This window comes from Engystomops pustulosus, chromosome 10 (assembly GCF_040894005.1).
Source record: "Engystomops pustulosus chromosome 10, aEngPut4.maternal, whole genome shotgun sequence".
Taxonomy (NCBI): Eukaryota; Metazoa; Chordata; class Amphibia; order Anura; family Leptodactylidae; genus Engystomops; species Engystomops pustulosus.
The window spans coordinates 17,457,890-17,476,485 of record NC_092420.1 but is presented as its reverse complement, the minus strand read 5'-3'; the positions used below and the strand labels follow the sequence as shown (position 1 = coordinate 17,476,485).

At 42.4% G+C, this 18,596-nt stretch overlaps 1 protein-coding gene across 1 annotated transcript in view; it reads right to left on the bottom strand.

Annotated features, from left to right (window-relative positions):
* The window catches only part of ADAMTS9 (ADAM metallopeptidase with thrombospondin type 1 motif 9), a 167,702-nt gene that overhangs the window by 70,437 nt on the left and 78,669 nt on the right, over positions 1–18,596 (bottom strand). The window contains exons 17-27 of the mRNA XM_072128981.1: positions 16,293–16,459; positions 15,281–15,410; positions 12,195–12,321; positions 11,910–12,120; positions 11,432–11,596; positions 10,139–10,303; positions 8,658–8,777; positions 7,191–7,280; positions 5,152–5,319; positions 3,244–3,531; positions 1,190–1,351 (exon numbers count right to left, since the gene is read on the bottom strand). Coding sequence (XP_071985082.1) covers positions 1,190–1,351; positions 3,244–3,531; positions 5,152–5,319; positions 7,191–7,280; positions 8,658–8,777; positions 10,139–10,303; positions 11,432–11,596; positions 11,910–12,120; positions 12,195–12,321; positions 15,281–15,410; positions 16,293–16,459 — 1,793 coding nt within the window. The remainder of the gene's footprint in view (positions 1–1,189; positions 1,352–3,243; positions 3,532–5,151; positions 5,320–7,190; positions 7,281–8,657; positions 8,778–10,138; positions 10,304–11,431; positions 11,597–11,909; positions 12,121–12,194; positions 12,322–15,280; positions 15,411–16,292; positions 16,460–18,596) is intronic.

The following is an 18,596-nucleotide window of genomic DNA, read 5'->3' as shown; positions in this document are numbered from 1 at the left end:
TCACATATACACAAACACAGGCTGCAGGGGGCGTGGCCACCAGCAAGCATATGGAGCAGCCACTCATGAATAAGCGGACAGCTTGAATATGCTAATGCTTCATTGGACATTTCACAGGTCATTTGCATACAGCTTTAGGACCTCATTGCTTAGGTTTATAGGCATGTAGAGGGGCAATGAAGGGATAGAGGCAATGCTCTCTAATAGCAGTTTATGAAAATATATTTAGTTTAGGGGGGTTATTTAGCATGACGGGTTCTCTTTAAGTCTTTAGATTAGTAAAATAAAGATTAGGGCAGATGCAGTTAGGAGGAATCTTCCATCAGATCTACTTCCTCGTGGTAGGTTTCTTTTAAAGCTAATCATTGGGGGATATTTATCAGGGCCTCTGCGCACCGCCAGTGGCGCAGAGGCCCTGAAATAATCGCAAATGCTAGCTTATTGCTAGCTTTTGCGATTATTTTCCCCAATCCGCCACCTTCACGCCAGTGGGGCGTGAAGGGGGGGCGTGGCCGGCCAACCGGGGGCGCGGCCGGACGGGAGTGGGCCGGCGCGGGGCGTTACTGTCCCCGCGCCTGCGCACTCACTGCTGCCGGCGACTTTTCATACCTGAAAAGTCGCCGGTGGCGTTCTTTTCTACGCCAGGCCCTGCCTGGCGTAGGATAAACGCTGCGCAAATATCCCCCATAGACTTTGGTTTGAAGGTGTGATTCAACAACATCGTCAGAAAAAAAGTTGTATGGCAAATACAAATTTTAGAAAAAAAGTTTAAATTTTTAAAAGAAATACCTCACCTCATCTCCCACCAACGACATTCCAGTGCTCTGCCACCAATTCTGTTAAAATATTTTCTGTATCCCCCACCTATACCCTCCAGGTATCTCTCTTTACGTTGCAACTAATCACTGGTTTAGAACGGGCACTGCCGGTGCAACTTTTTGAATGGTGACATTTCTTGTGTCGAGGGGGACAGGGACAAAGAAGTAAATTATTGGGAGACACAGAGCAGTGGACAAATCTTTTTAAAAAATTTTTTTAAAAATCAACCAGATGAACAACCAATGTTCTGTGGTTCTGTGTACTAAAGTCGAAGATTCTGTTTTTACACTTGCTTGAATATTTTTGAACTCTTTTACCATGTTAATACCCAAATATAATTAGAAAAACGTATTAGAATGAGTAGAATTACCTCCCCCCAGTTGCCATACGCCCACTGAGGACAAGGTCCAGATTCACACGGCCGTTGCTCCGCGGGTTTGCTTTTCTCGTCACAGTTGGTAGCGGGATACCCATTTTCATATTGGCAAACCACCACACGACGCTGGAATCCCCCGGCACATGTGCTCGAACACTAAAAGGTAAATGTAACGAATTACAAAGGAAAAAATTAAGTCACGGGTCATATGAATTTAGATGAGCTCCTAGATGATTCCCATTTTTCTATCATGATGAATGCCGTAACCTTTCCTCTACACCAGTGACGGCGAACCTTTCAGAGACCGAGTGCCCAAACTACAACCGAAATCCACTTATTTACCGTGAGGTGCCAACATGAAATTTTAAACGGTAACTTCTTGCTACCTGTTCCTCCACATCTTTCAATTGTATCGGCCGCCTGAAGCCACCAGTTCAAAGAAGAAGTGCAAATTCAGATTATCATTGTAGCTTCCTCTGTAAGGGAAGAATGGTCGGGTCCAGCAGGATGACCTCCAAAGATAATGCAGTTCTGTCAAAGCATTCTCACTTTTCCTGCAATTCCAAACAGCCAACTAAGTGTTGAATAGCACTGAGAGCAGCATCCCTTAATTTGCTTGGGACTGCATGAAGATTCAGTGTTTGGTGAACTCTGTCCTGGGGTGATGGCCTGAGTGCCCATAGAAAAGGCTCCGAGTGCCACCTCTGGCACCCGTGCCATAGGTTCGCCACCACTGCTCTACACTATAGTGTATAAAACACTGATTTTTATAGTTCTGCATTCATAATAATAATTCTATTTATATAGCGCACACAGATTACACAGCGCTGCACAGAGTTTGCCAAATTGGTCCCTGTCCCCAATGGGGCTCACAATCTAAACAAACTACCAATATGTTTTGGAGTGTTGGAGGAAACTGGAGGACCCAGAGGAAACCCACACAAACAAGGAGAGAACATACAAACTCTTTGCAGATGTTGACCTGGGTGGGACTTGAACCCAGGACCCCAGCGTTGCAAGGCAGAAGTGCTAAGCACTGAGCCACCGCGCATTGTAACATTCCCTTGTTTTTCCCTCTGGAAACATATGAATACATTATAACCAGTAGGGAATGTGTCCCTAAATACTAATCTGAATCTGTCCAATCATTGTTGCCGTGTCCCACCCCCTTGGCAAGATAAATGGTAATCAATTCAAGTATTTCCAAATGTGATAACAAAGTAGGCTGGACTGGACCATAAAGGAACCACTGGACTCCCTGGTGGGCCCAAGCTCTGACTATTAGTCCTTAAGGTGGAGCAGAAGTTACATGGGCCAATGATTTGATACTAGGGTATATTTCATAGAATTATTAGCAAATATGATGGGTAATTACCGTATTTTCCGGGCCATTAGGCGCACCGGAATATAAGGCGCAACAGTCCGATGCGCCTTATATATGTAATAATTCCATATATAAGGCGCATCGGACTATAAGGCGCGGGGGCGTGGCGGAGGTCCGGGGGCGGAGCGGAGACCCGACGGGACGCGACGGGACGCGACGCCGAGAAGAGACGCGGAACGCGGGGAAGGTGAGCAAGGAAGGTGAGGGGGAGGTGGAGAATAGCATACTTACATAGGTCCCCGCTACCGGAGACAGCAGATCTCCAGCGGGAACTGCAGGCCACGCGGCAGAAGCTGTTCGTGCCGTGTGGTCTGCAGTTCCCGCTGGAGATCTGCTGTCTCCGGTAGCGGGGACCTATGTAAGTAGAGTCCGCTGCCCTCATATAGGGCGCACCAGACTATAAGGCGCACTTTGGATTTCCAAGGAAATCCAAGGCTTTTAAGTGCGCCTTATAGTCTGGAAAATACGGGTAGATCTTCTGAATGATGCATCCTACATGGAGTTGCAGAGGTCTGTAGATGAAGGGTGGCCCACCGGATCATAACCCCTGTTGGGCCTGTGTGACTCTGAACAGGAATGAAGGTCTCTAGAACTTTATAGAACTTTCTCCAAGCCCTAGGTATAATACTTAATAACTTATGGTACATGAGTATTTAGGACTTACCGCTCCCCATGGGCCTATTCTCCATTGACTTCCATTTGAACCGGTGTTCCTGTTCCTGTTGTGGATGGCCAGTGTTGGATTTGATCTTACTCTTTGGTCTATGTTGGTGAAAGGATGCATGGGCCTGCCATAGTCATGGTTGACGTAGTGACAAGGAGGCATGGAACATTCCTGCTCGGTCTGAGGACTGTCCTCCGGATCACATTCGCTGTTGTCAAAGGATTGGCCGAGGAAGTCCACACAAAGCACTTGCCTTATGGCCTTGCCCTGGCCACAGGTCACTGAGCACTGGAGTAAAAATAGAAAGATATTCTTGTTTTTAAAAATTCGATGTATTCACAAAAAAAGGCCAAAATGGTTTCTATGTTTTGGAGAACCCATTTGTAAATAAACTATGAGGGAATTTAAATTTATTAAAAAGGGTTCCTTATTTAGGACTAGCATCAGCATGGAGTGGGAAAGAAAAGCCTTTCCCTCTGAAGGAAACAGTGGCTTTTCCTTTTTTTTATTTTATATATGCGCCATTTTTGGTGCATTTTCACAAAAATGTTTGACTTTTCCACTCGCCTAGTAAAATAAGATGTGCAAGAATTTTTCCGTTTTGCGTCTGATACATCTTTAAAGCCCAGATGTGGGCGTATAAAAAAAACGTGCAATATTGGAGCAAATCAAGATTAAATTTTAACATTTCGGTGCAAATTGCGGTAAAATGGAACCATTTTGGTCCAAATGAACTCCAGTCCTAAGCAGGCATACAAAGGGGGGGGGGGCAAAAAAATTTGAGACTTTTATGCAACTTTTTTAAAAAAAGGCAAAAAAACAAAACAAAGGAGCCTGATATATCCCACTCTAAGACAAGTGAAGTTCAAAACCCAGAGAATACAAAAAAAAGACATGCACATAAAGGACCCCCAGAGATTTAACTACGGTACTGCCTGGGTTTTCCTGTGGTGGCACTGTAGGTAAATGGTCCCTGTAATGAGTTAGATTCCACTGAAAAATGGATATAAAAAGTGAAGACTTCCTTTAAGGGTGGTTCCACTCTTACATTTAAGAAGCCATAGAATCACACATTTATATCTCAAAAATGACACACAACAATAAGGATTTGCATCTACCTGAGCTCTTATGTTAGAAATTTCCAACATTTTGCGTTGTTTTACACCAGTCACTCCATTTTGGAAAGGGAACGGGGAAGTCGTCATGGTGAGCTGGCATAAAAGTGTTTTATGAAATGCAAATTTTAAACAGTTGCAAAAATTGCAGTAGCTCTAGGAGAGGGTGGTGTAGAAAAGGAGGTTACAGTTTTTTTTCGGACTATAAGGCGCACCGGAGTATAAGGCGCACCATCAATAAATGCCTGCTAAAATGTCTAGGTTCATATATAAGGCGCACCGGATTATAAGGCGTACCTGATTATAAGGATGAATGACCAGCAGGTGGCAGAGCTGTGCACATCTTAAGGCAGCTGTTGTCTGTTAGTATGGTTCATGTATAAGGCGCACTGGACTATAAGGCGCACCTTTGATTTCTGAGAAAATCAAAGGATTTTTTGTGCGCCTTATAGTCCGAAAAATACGGTACATCTCTCAGAAGTGTAAGAGTTTAGGATTCATCACATGTATCAAAAATGTTGCCACTTGCCAATAGGGACTGGTTATGGCAACGTAAATTCCGATGTAAAATGACCTAATATTTTTGGTAGATCTCCCCATCCTGTTTTTGAAAAACATTAAGCAGTTTTTAGTGTAAACTAAGACTGGATTCAAAAGGAGTAGAACTCCTCCTCCTTCTTGGCCTTTGGCTCATACTACAGTATAGTTGCTGGTTGTGATCCCCTTTACTTTGGCTACTAAAAGTGTGTTACTCCAAAATGTATAAGAAACACACAAAAAACCCTGAACTTACAGAGCTCCACTCCATCGCCTTCCACTGTCCGCACGGAGTCACTGTACACACTTCGGTTGCTGACGGCTTTGGCAGGTTGGAACAAGCCGCTTCATCTGCGACGGCACCTTGATCATCGCGACAGCTGACGTATCTCATTCTCGTCCCTTTACCACAGGTTGCTGAGCACTGGGATATATCAAAAAGATCTATCATTAGGATACAACTGGAGTAATTTCCCCAGACGTCTCATGCGAGGATTTTTTTTTCTCAACATTGATTTTTCTCCTTCGTCTTCGTAGTAATTGTATTGCCAGTGATCGGCATGAGCTACTGCAAATTACCTTTCAGCAATACCGGCTCCTAATACGTATGGTATTTCCAAGGAACACAAGAATGTCCATTTTTATTTCTTATGGGCTACTTGCACACCCTGGATACAGTATGCACCAATAATCACACACTCCTGATTGTATAAAGCACCTCCACCCATACAAGGTGCCTGAGCAATAGGGTACCAAGGGTCCTGAATAGGTGCTCACCATAGTATTGTACATGTTTCTTACGCTTGCCCTCTACATGTGTTGCACAACCCTGAACCTATTCCGACCTTTTTATATTACAATATTACCTTTGTACGGCCTGTTCCTACTTCTACCTGAATTTATATTACATACCCTAACCTTAGCCTATCCTCTGACCACCTTTTGGCCTGATCTTTAGGTACTGCGGTCTCAGGACCGATCTTGGTCTTATAGAATGTAAGCTCTTGTGAACAGGGTCCTCACTCCTATTGTTTCATATGACTGTTTATACTCCAATGTAATGTAATATTATATATATTTATATAAATAAAGATTATTATTATTATTATTATTATTAAGAATATTGGTTGGCTGTCACCAAACACAAAGCACAAGATAATCAAGGAGGTAGTAACTGGTGGTTAGACCTGAGTCCATGTCCCAATACAGAGAGTTAGAGAGTTAGAGTTAGTGAACTTGTTACCAGGAATGTCATTTTTGCCTTACTGATTTTAGAAATGCCATTGTCAGCATTCTGAATCATATCAGTACTTTACAATAGCTTATTTCACATTACCTGGCTCATTGCCAGTAGCATCTGGTGAGTCCCAGGGAAGGGAGGGCAACTGCAGCCTGTGTGTACCTGTGTCAGTCTCCTTTCCTCCACACTGATCCTGCTTCCTCTCCCTCCACACATCCTGTCATGTGGATTGAGCAGGCAGGGGAGAGAGAGGGGATTGTGTGGAGTATATGAAGAATATACAATCCCCTCTCTCTCCCCTGCCTGCTCAATCCACATGACAGGATGTGTGGAGGGAGAGGAAGCAGGATCAGTGTGGAGGAAAGGAGACTGACACAGGTACACACAGGCTGCAGTTGCCCAGGGAATCCCCACAGACTGCTGGGAGGGACTTAGGTAATGTGAAATAAACTTCTGTTAAGTACTGAAAGACTTGGAAATTAGCATAGCATAAAAATGACATTCTTAGTAACAGATTCGCTTTAACTGTAGCCCCAAGTCAAATCCATTCAATGGAAAAATGGGCACAAAAAACATTTATCACAATAATGAAAACAAAAAGTTAGATGAAGCTCAAAATAATGCTATGAAAAATCTACCCCTCATACTGTAAACAAAACGGTTAATAATTGGCTTCAGAAGACCGATTTTTAATGTTTCATGCAAAGAACCTCCAAAGCTGATGGACAATTTATTGTAGCTGTTTTATTAGGAACAGTAGTAAATATATCCCATTAAAGCAGCACTAGATCTGTAATAAACATAAGTCATCTGTGTTTATTGGCAAGAGCTGGAATACGTCACATGCGCTCGTATAGACGTTACAATATGATGAATGCTCCGTCCCTTCTACAACAGCCTCTTATTTTCATAAGGTCAAATCCAGGGACTGGAACTACGGCCATATTTGGATAAGTTGCCGCCTTGTATAGAACCTTGTGCAGGACGTAGGAGTAATCAGTATGTACGGCAAAGATAAAGGTTCAGGAAGTGTTGGTGTAGTAAAATATACTTACAGGTGCCCAGGATCCAAATCTCCACTGAGTCTTGCTGTGGACAATGGGTTTGGTTTCGGGAGCACCTGGGCACGCAGCTGTTTCACAGTCCTATGAAAATCAATTTGATTTGTTAGGCAGCATAATTTCCATAAATCATGTGTTTTTTGTGTGTTTCAATCACTCGCAAGTTACAAATATTGAGCAAAGCACAAGGTACTTGAATAATATATAGGGGCCCCTTGTTTTCTAAATGTAAAATGGATGGAAACTGGGTGCTTGTCTGCTCCCTCACAGCTCTCCAGTAGTCCCGCTTTAGCAGAGCTGGAACAATGAGTAGGCAGAGGTGGCAGGTGCCTAGGGCATCATGGAAAGGGCAATAAATGTATCAATTATGAAAAGTTACTGTAAATATTAATGTTAGGTGGACACGCTGGGGACACGTAAAAAAGTGTTTGTCCTTCTGCAGCAGCCTGTGTCTCAGTCTCCTCATTCATTCTTCCTTTACTCCACACTTCCCTCTTCTGCCTGCTCAATGCACATGACAGGAAGTGGGGAGGGAGCTGGATGAGTGTGGAAGAGAAGGAGACTGAGCCAGGCACATACAGGCTGCAGATTAACCCCCCCTCCTCCCGGAACTTACTACACACTGCTAGCAGGGAGCCAGGTAATGAGAAAAAAAGTTTTATAAAGTACTGAAATGATTCAGAATTCTGACAAAGGCATTTTTAAACTCTGCATAGTACAGGCTAAAGGAATCTGTCACCAGCTAAAAATAACTTTAAGTGGCAGAATAAATTCTGGAATATCAGCCTTGGCCACAGAAAGGGCTTTTCTTCCACTTCTTATGGGGAAATAATACAATCCCACCAGTCAGCCAATGTCAGACTCTATCCATGCTGTTAGGAGGAGATTAAGCTTCTGTGACTCACTGCTTCCCCCTCCCTTTTCCATAGAAATCCTTTGTAATCAGACTCTTCAGAATGTTTCTCTACATCCTGCTAGCAAGATGGAATTCAGCAGATATTAGTAAAGAAAGAGGGAGCCAGAGTAAGCGGAAAAAGAAGAATTTTTTTGTAATAAGATATAGGTTTTTCTATTCCCATGTACTATGGATTTATGTAGATTTTATAGACAATTTCAACTCCCTCAGGAACCTAGGTAATGTGGCAGTTACTAAGACACGCACATGTGTTCCCACCCTCCTGGCATACGGCAGCGTACTGGAGAGGAGGAGGGGTGAGCATAGAAAACAGCGCCGCACGACCCCACACATGGGGAAAGATAGAGCATGCTCTATTTTTTCCCCATGTACGGCGCAGATCGGACCTCCGACCATTACTGTCTATGGGAGTGTATGTGGTCTCAAATTTGCGTCCGCATATACGTCCCTCAAATGATCATTGAATGAGGCCTAAAGCTACATTTCTGCCTTTACCCCCAGTAGACATGTACGCCGGACATTCTCCGGACGTTCTTGGCAATCACCTGAGCATCTGTAGGTCGTCTTGCCGCATTGCACTCGCTATCATCCACCACAGCTCTGTAGGCACCCAGCACACATTTCACCGCTCTCATCTGATAACCGGTTCCACACGACGCTGTACACTGAACATGAAAACAGCCATATTGATTATACCTGTAAGACAATGTCTGAGCAATTCGTAGCAATTTATGAAAATCTATAACTTTTTTCCAGTCTTGAAACATTTCATCTGTAGCCGGGGTCAGCTCCCTCACCTACTGGCGGGGATTACACATGCCTGAATTGATGCCATCCAATGTGAAAGTAAAGAATCCCAAATTACTTAGGAAAGTCTGGTATGTGGAATTCACAAGTAAGTAAGCTTCATATTCACATCTCTAATCCTGTGACCACATCATGAATGACTGAAGGCGCAGATAAACATTGATGCAATGGACATCTTCTCCAGACCTTCTCAGATATAAGGTATATAATCTAAAGTGTAACAAAGACCAAAGAATAAATAGGTTGGGGGATGAGACTATCATAGATGCAATGGGCACCTTCTTCAGACCTTCTCATATATAATGCATCCAATCTAGGGGGTAACAAAGACTCAGGCCAAATCATACAGAAGAAACAGGCTGGAAGATCAGACTATTATTGACGCAATGGACACCTTCACCAGACCTTCTCAGAAATAGGGGTACCAAAGACTAAAGCCATATCATCCAGAATAAATAAACTGGAGGATCGGATTATCATTGATGAAATAGACAACTTCTTCAGACCTTCTGATATATAATGTATCCAATCTAGGAGGTAAGGGTAACATAGACCAAAGCCACATCATATGACTAAACAGACCAGAAGGTCAGAATATCATAGATGCAGTTGACACCTTCTCCAGACCTTCTCTAGAGAGTAACAAAGACCTGAGCAATGACAACAATGTGAACATGCAATGAGGCCAGTGGTAGATGATAAAGGTTTTGCCAACCTGTTTACCAACCATCTAAAGGTTCATGGCTAATATCATAGTCATCACTAGTACTGGAAATTTCACCTGCACTATGGAAGATTGTAGAACATCGCTGGACCTCATCAGAAGTCTTCAACGTGTTTTCCAGTGGTTCATCTTGACTCAACTTGTCCACTGTCCTCCATATCCATCAATTACTCAGTGTTTGGGGCTGTGATACTTATTTCTTATCCAAATAGCAATCATGAGACAGGCACCTTATGTGACCACATGGTCCTTCAATCCTATGTACTGAGTCAGTTTTCACTTAGAAAATACATCAGGAATATTTAACAATATATTCTACAGAATGACTCAAAATGTCAAGGTAGTGCCCCCTATTATTATCCCGTTGTTCTTATGCCTGACTCATATATTTGTCATACGTTACTGTGATGTTCTAAGAACTATAAATGTACAAAATAAAAGCATTATATCTGCATAATGTATATGTATGAGCACAAACTATGAAAAAGATTGTACCTGCCCCCAAGGACCAACTTGCCATGATGCACATTCCTGCTGTTGACAAATCTGGACAGATACCGGCTTAGTCTCCGGATCACAAACTCTATCATTGACTTGTCTTTCTTCAAACTGGCACCAGGTCTGCCGATGTTTATGACCCTTCCCACAAGTCACGAGGCACTGCAAATAAAGTTACATGAATAACCATACAATTTATAATAATAATAATTCTTTATTTATATAGCGCACACAGATTACGCAGCGCTGCACAGGCATGTCAAATTGGTCCCTGTCCCCGTGGGGCTCACAATCTAACAGTATGTTTTGAAGTGTGGGAGGAAACCGGAGTACCCGGAGGAAACCCACGCAAACACGGAGAGAACATACAAACTCTTTGCAGATGTTGACCAGAGTGGGATTCGAACCCAGGACCCCAGTGCTGCAAGGCAGATGTGCTACTCACTCAGCCACCGTGCCGCCCAATTTCTACCTTTATCCACACAGATAGTCCTGGAAGTACCAAATATTATTGTATATTGGGAATACAAGGAGGGAGAGAAGATCTCCATCCTGCTGGGGGAAATGGAGACCACTATAGCCATAGCGGCACAATATGTCATTGCCTGCCATAGGCTGAGAGACATGTGATACCTAGGACTTATATAACACCCCACCTCCCATAACTCTGCAACCCATGTCTCAAACCCTGTTTCCCACAATCCCCTATTCTCCAAATGCTTTGGCAATGCGATTTATTTTTGTCCTTCCAATAAAGCTTCTTTAAATTGAATTGAATATTAAGCGTTCAGTTTGCCTGCAGTGCCCCTGCAGGGACGATTAGGTATTACACAATTCTCATTCATATCACTGGGTTATTTGTGTAACACAAGGCATATTATGTAGGGGATTTAGAGTTAATAGAAGGGGTCAGATATTCAGTATACTTATCTATTGCCTGGATTACAGAGTCTCTGGCAAATCCGTAAACTTCACAAACAGCCAATTTATTTCAATGCTTAACTTATCCTAAAGAAAAAGTGATCACTAGGGTTGGATTCTACAGAATCTACAATGCACTTTTGGCTGGATCATAGCAGCAAGACGCATTGTGATTGATTGGCTAATGAACTGGGACAAAAAGTCTAAAATTGACATGGATGACCCATGGCAAAATCCATACAGTGTTCATTGTAACAGGATGAAAAGATGATTTCAAACTCCAAAAGATTCTATATTAAGACAAATAAAATTGATGGAGTTTATGTACTGTATCATTTCAATGTATAAACTTGTGGTTGTCACACTTACATCTGACCAGTCACCCGTCTTCCACTGTGGACACAAGACATCGCTGCACCTCTGCTCTGTCAGCCTCTCTTGTTGGCTACACTTGGAATCATCGAGAACTTCACTGAAAGAATTGACACAGGCCGCCTTTCGTCTTCTCGTGCCAGTTCCACAACTCTTTGAGCACTGTATGGGAAGCCAGGGTGAACATTTCTGAATAATAATTTAAAGTTGTGCCAACTAAGACATTATCAATTCACACAATATGAAATAACTGAAAGTATCAACTTTTTGAAGGCCATAAAGTATTTTGATCATTCTACAATGATTCTAGGTTGTGCAACGTGCTACTGCAGTCTACATCTTGTCCTATTGGCCAGATTTCATTGACCACCATTATGATTGCCACATCTGAGGTCCATCAAGTTCCTCAATGCTGGGATCAAGCATCAGAACCTGGTCTACATAACAATATGATATCTGCTCAGCCAATACTAACTTCTGACCAGGCTGAGTAGCTCCATCTGCCGGTGTTACAGTCCACGTAACATTTTTCCTTGCTGCTGGGTTTCGGTAAACCGTTGCAGAAGCGATCGTCGACCTTTTCCATCTTTCGTTCTGACTTGATGACTTTGGCACAGTAGTAGTCCAGCATTCGGTAGCCTGGGCCGCACTGGGCGGTGCACTCACTCTTCCTCTCCACGTGCCACCTGTGAACATCTGCTGTTAGCGTTGGCCAAGTGGCAGCGGGTATTAATAAATGATCAAAACCTGCATATATTACCTTAATTCACAGTCAGTGTTACAAGGCTCCGTGATGAACTCCGGCTGGGAAATTCGATCACATCTTTGATCTGAAACCACCAGATGATCAGAGTCCCTTGCACATATAGGCTTTCTTTTCCTTTCTCCTGTGGGAAAAGATATTTAGTCATCTATGCTAAATTAACAGACACCACGGTTATAGATAGATGGATATGGATAGTTTGAGATGGATGGATATATGAGATAAATACACTCACCGGCCACTTTATTAGGTACACCATGCGAGTAACGGGTTGGACCCCCTTTTGCCTTCAGAACTGCCTCAATTCTTCGTGGCATAGATTCAACAAGGTGCTGGAAGCTCCTCAGAGATTTTGGTCCATATTGACATGATGGCATCACACAGTTGCCGCAGATTTGTCGGCTGCACATCCATGATGCGAATCTCCCATTCCACCACATCCCAAAGATGCTCTATTGGATTGAGATCTGGTGACTGTGGAGGCCATTTGTGTCCAGTGACCTCATTGTCATGTTCAAGAAACCAGTCTGAGATGATTCCAGCTTTATTACATGGCGCATTATCCTGCTGAAAGTAGCCATCAGATGTTACAGGGTACATCGTGCTCATAAAGGGATGGACATGGTCAGCAACAATACTCAGGTAGGCTGTGGCGTTGCAACGATGCTCAATTGGTACCAAGGGGCCCAAAGAGTGCCAAGAAAATATTCCCCACACCATGACACCACCACCACCAGCCTGAACCGTTGATACAAGGCAGGATGGATCCATGCTTTCATGTTGTTGACGCCAAATTCTGACCCTACCATCCGAATGTCGCAGCAGAAATCGAGACTCATCAGACCAGGCAACGTTTTTCCAATCTTCTACTGTCCAATTTCGATGAGCTTGTGCAAATTGTAGCCTCAGTTTCCTGTTCTTAGCTGAAAGGAGTGGCACCCGGTGTGGTCTTCTGCTGCTGTAGCCCATCTGCCTCAAAGTTCGACGTACTGTGCGTTCAGAGATGCTCTTCTGCCTACCTTGGTTGTAACGGGAGGCGATTTGAGTCACTGTTGCCCTTCTATCAGCTCGAACCAGTCTGCCCATACTCCTCTAACCTCTGGCATCAACAAGGCATTTCCGCCCACAGAACTGCCGCTCACTGAATGTTTTTTCTTTTTTCGGACCATTCTCTGTAAGCCCTAGAGATGGTTGTGCGTGAAAATCCCAGTAGATCAGCAGTTTCTAAAATACTCAGACCAGCCCTTCTGGCACCAACAACCATGCCACGTTCAAAGGCCACAAATCACCTTTCTTCCCCATACTGATGCTCGGTTTGAACTGCAGGAGATTGTCTTGACCATGTCTACATGCCTAGTTGCACGAGTTGCTGCCATGTGATTGGCTGATTAGAAATTAAGTGTTAACGAGCAGTTGGACAGGTGTACCTAATAAAGTGGCCGGTGAGTGTAGATAGATATCGATTGATAAAGATAAACAGATTGATAGATAATAGATTATATATAGATAGTTATGAAATAGATAAATACATAGTTAATAAAGGAAAATCCAAAGCAGTACAGCAAATGAGCAGTGAGTGCACAGCCGTAGGTTCCGTGGACCGTTTTATAAAAATCCAAAAATAGGCAGCACTCCAAGGTAATTCAAAGTTCAAAGGTGAAGTTTATTCCAATGCGATGTTTCGGTGGTGGCACCCATGCTTGAGAAAGGTGAGTGCCACCACCGAAACGTCGCATTGGAATAAACTTCACCTTTGAACTTTGAATTACCTTGGAGTGCTGCCTATTTTTGGATCTTTTTTAAATACATAGTTAGGTAGATAGAAGATAAATAGATCTAAGGTAGATAGATAAATATGAGATTGATGCATAGATAGACATACAGATGAGTCTATAATTTCCTGACAAATGAATAATTATTTTGATGCATAAAACATGAAATAAGTCCACAATTAGGATTGGGCTTCGCTGACTGAGGCTTCATTGTCTATGTCTCACCCTTCTCATCTTATATCCTATTATTTGGTCTCCTAACACGATGGGATGTGAAGGTGATGCTTATATTCTGCAGTCTATTTTCCCGTAGACCTAAAAGCCGTAGGGGTCCAAAGAGGGAAAATTCCTATTTATCTTCCGTGAGAATAATATGACATGTTTTGGATGTGATTGTCTGCGCCATTCATCAAAGGGTAAGAGGTGTCCGACCAGCTCTGCAGAGCAACAATGGAAAGTTCTTCAATCGAAGCTAGGCGTACAGGAACCGCTGCATCCAATATTACAGTGCAGCGCCGGACAGCGGGAACTTCAATGCATTTCTAATGAAGTGATGGGTATTACTGTATTTATAAAAATCTCTCTGGGAGGTCGTGAAAAAAAGAGAATGAAACATCGGGTAAAGTCCGTGCCATGTCTTATAGGAGGCATCATACCAAAGCTGGACATGCACATTGGATGAACCTTAACTAAACACAGAAATTCTGGCAAAATTTTTCACCATATCTGTGTCTTTACTCGAAACAGATATTATGTAAGAAAAAGATCAGGCAATTGGATGTTGACATGCCTGATCCTTATGTTCACAATGAATATCAGCTGCTAATAGAAGTGTTTGGTAGTGTCCCACCTCCTTGTCTCTACTAAAAAAGGTTGTCCTGCAGAAATTGTATAAAATGTTACTTACCCGTCCCCACCCCTCCTGGTTCCTGCTGCTTCCCGACAACACGGGAAACGGTAGGAGTGTCCCACTCAGCCAATCACTGGCTAAGCAGAGTCATGACTCCAAACAGTGAAAGCCTGAGCAGGCCTCTCCTACTACCGGTACTTCCTGTCATGTCGGGAGACATCCAGGAAGTTCAGAGCTATGGGAACAGCACTAGTAATTTATTAGTTTATTGTCTTCCTGTACTGCCCATTCAAAGGGGTTTTTCTCGATTCAACAGATTAAGCAGGGGAAATAAAAAATAATAAAATGTACTTACATTAATATGGCTCCCCGTTTCTGCAATGCTGCTCCCATCTGGAACAAAAGTGTTATACACAAAGTATACACAAAGACATCAGACTTATCTTCTATCTTGTACTTACCTTGACAAATCTTACTGCATGCCTGCCAGGGTCCGTATGGATTCCAATAGAAAAGTTGAGGCTTGTCTTCAATGGGGATATTAAAAGTATATCGAACATCTGGGTTATATAAATTGCCAACTGATAATATCTAAATTGAAGAAAAATTATAATAATGATTAAAACAGATAAAATGTTTTTTCTTTCCCACCAAATTGCATTATTCTTGTCCAGAGACTGCATATGGTGAAATCTATGCCCTTAAAGGGGATCTATGAGTAGCTCTAACAATACAAACTGCAGTTACCTTTGTATAGAAGTAAAATTGTGAAAAATGTATTTGGGGGAGTGTCCTCACACTGCTGTGCTCTCTGCACTGAACTACTATGCAGCTAAGAGAGCTAAGAGCAAAGCAGTATCAGAATTTTAATGAAATTTTATAAAATCAAATTTTCACAGTCCTGCTGATCTCCCATACCTTACAATGACTGTAGCTTTATATGGTGAAAACTGCTTGGTTACTTCTACTTTTTACGGTAATTATGCCAACTGACATGACTGGCACTGCTGAAAAATTCCAGATTTTTTTTTTTTACTTTTAAAGTAATCTTTAGCTTGTTTCTAGGATTATATATATACAGGGCCAGATTATGGGAAGGGCTCATGTGGTGCGTGCCCCAGGGCCCCCACCACTTTACTCATAAGGGGCCTCCACCAGAAATGTCTGACAGTGAGCTGACTCTGGCTGACTCTGGGAGTCATCTGTGAGAGGAGGCAAGAGAACTCTCAGAGAAGCAGTGGTGCTTGGGACTGGGGTGGTGACTGTGACTAGTAAGTTGTACTGCTACTGCCACTATGCCAGCTAGGCCAGCAGCTACTGTGCCAGCTAGGTTGACATGTAAGTAGGAAAACATTTAGAATAATAATAATAATTTAGAATAGTAATGTGTACCACTGTCTGGGCTACATTCAGCGAGAGCCCCTACCAGATTTTGTGCCTCCACCAACCGTGATCTAGCCCCGTATGTCTTACCTGGAGCACAATTTCTTGGTCGATACGACCGGTGCAGTTAATCCTCTCCACGGTGTGGTCTGACCCGCTGTACTCGATCACCGCGTTGCCCACTTTGATTTCCCTTTTGAACATACTGACCACAAAGTCGCCATTTAAAAGGAATTCCCCGTGGCTGTTAGATAAAGCTGCGAGAAGACACAATCATTCTTGTTACAGCCGCACGGCACAGCGGGAGCCCCCAGGGTCAAACATGTCAGATCCACTTCCTTCATACACATTGAGAATTTATTATCCTTATGGTTATACTGAACTATTCAATACCATCTCATAAGAAGGAAAAACAATTCTTTATATTAAAAAAGAAGTAATTATTATTTGCAGTTTAAACATTTTTCAAACATTTCAAGTTGTGGACTTAGTACTTTTGGACTGGTAGGGGTTATAAATGAGATACATCAATATTCAGCTTTAGGAACTCGTAGAAATGTGCTTAATATCCATAAATGTGCTTAATATCCAGATTCATAAAATTAATTAGAATTTTTTAGCACTAACACTAACACTAGCTCCATGTACAAGTCCTGTAATCTAGCATGGATATCTGCGGAAGAAGAAAAAAAGAGAGGGAAGATAAAATGAGGAAAGGAAGAATGGACATGTATGTAAGACGGGATAATGGGAGAGGAAAGGGAAGAAAGTGGAAGGAAAGGAAATGAAGAAGGAGAGAAAAAAAGAAGGGATACGGGAAGGAAAGATGGTTAAAGTGAACCTGTCATCAGGAGGGTAATTTTTACATGGTGACAGGTTCCATTAGGCATGTTGATTTAAAAAAAATTACATTTTAATTGTTTCTTTAACATTAACTGGCTCCCTGTCAGCAGTGTGTGGTGAGTCCAGGGGACCGCAGTTAAAATGAGAATTACTTGTGACAGTGAACTGATGTAAGCAGGGGGAAGCAGCAGGTAAGAGGCGGAGGGAGGGGGAAAAATGAGTGAGGATGAGGGTGGGAGAAATTGAGGAGAAGACACATATAAACACCCCCTCCATCCACCTCCCCGGACTCACCACACACTCCTGGCCGGGAGCAAGTTATGTTAAAGAAATGATTAAAAAGCAATGAAATTATTCAGCCACAAAGGCATATTTTAGATTAGCATTGGAACCTGTCATTATATAAAAATGACCTTCCTGATGAAAAGTTCCTTTTAAGAAGGAAGGCAGAAGAGAAAGGCAGAGGAAAGAGTGAGATAAAGAGAGTGGAAAAGAAAGAAATGCTGAGGATAACATAAATAAAAGAAGATCAGAAATGGTCAATAGGAATATAAGAGAGTATTGAAAGATAATGAAATAGAGGGAACCGAAAGGAAGAAAAGCAAGGAAGGAAAGGGATGGGAAAAGAAAGAACAAAGAGAGGACAAAAGAAAATGACAAAGAAAGATATAAGAGAGAGAGGTAACAAAGAAAGGAACAAAATAAAGAACGAAAGAAGGAAGGAAAATAAGGAAGATGTAAAGGACGACGAGGAACAATGGAAGACGATAAGGAAGGGGAAGGATGGGAAAAGAAAGAACAAAGAAAGGACAATAGAAAAGACGAAGATAGATAAGAGAGAGGAGGTAACAAAGAAAGGAACAATATAAAGAACGAAAGAAGGAAGGCGTAAAGGACGACAAGGAACAATGGAAGAAGATAAGGAAGGGGAAGGATAAGAGGAAAGAAGTTGCCAATAAGGTAAGAAAGAAAAGAAGGAGTGTAGGGGAAGATGGAAGAAAAAGAGGTGTTTATAGAGAGATACTCTCAGAAGAACAGAAAGCGAAAGGAAGAAAAAAAGTAAGGAACAGGAAAAAAAGAAACTATAGCACAGTTGAATTTCTGTGTCTCACAGCCAAACATGACTGGGATCGGGAGTCAGCATTGTCCCGGTTGGAGCCGGTGTCACTCATGTCGGTCATAATTCTCCAGCACCGCGGATCGCCTCTTCTGTAAACTATAATTTGTGGCAACAGCAGGAAATATGGCGGCTGCTGACTACATGACAAGAGTTCATTTCCAGCACTTTTGTTGCTGGAGACAAGTGAGCGGCTACCACTCCTAAATTGCTTTTTCAGATCCATTACGCCTTTTGCTTTTCTAGATCTGTGCTTGAACAATAAAGCTTTATGCGGCCGCTCGTAATTCTTAAAGCAGATAAAATTGCAGTTTGAGGGATATATGGCTGGTGGAACAACCTCACCAATAAGTCACAGTAGGCAGAAAATTGATGCCGAAAATGGGAAAAATCTTTTTTTTTTTTTATATATATATATATTTTCTTTTTATAGT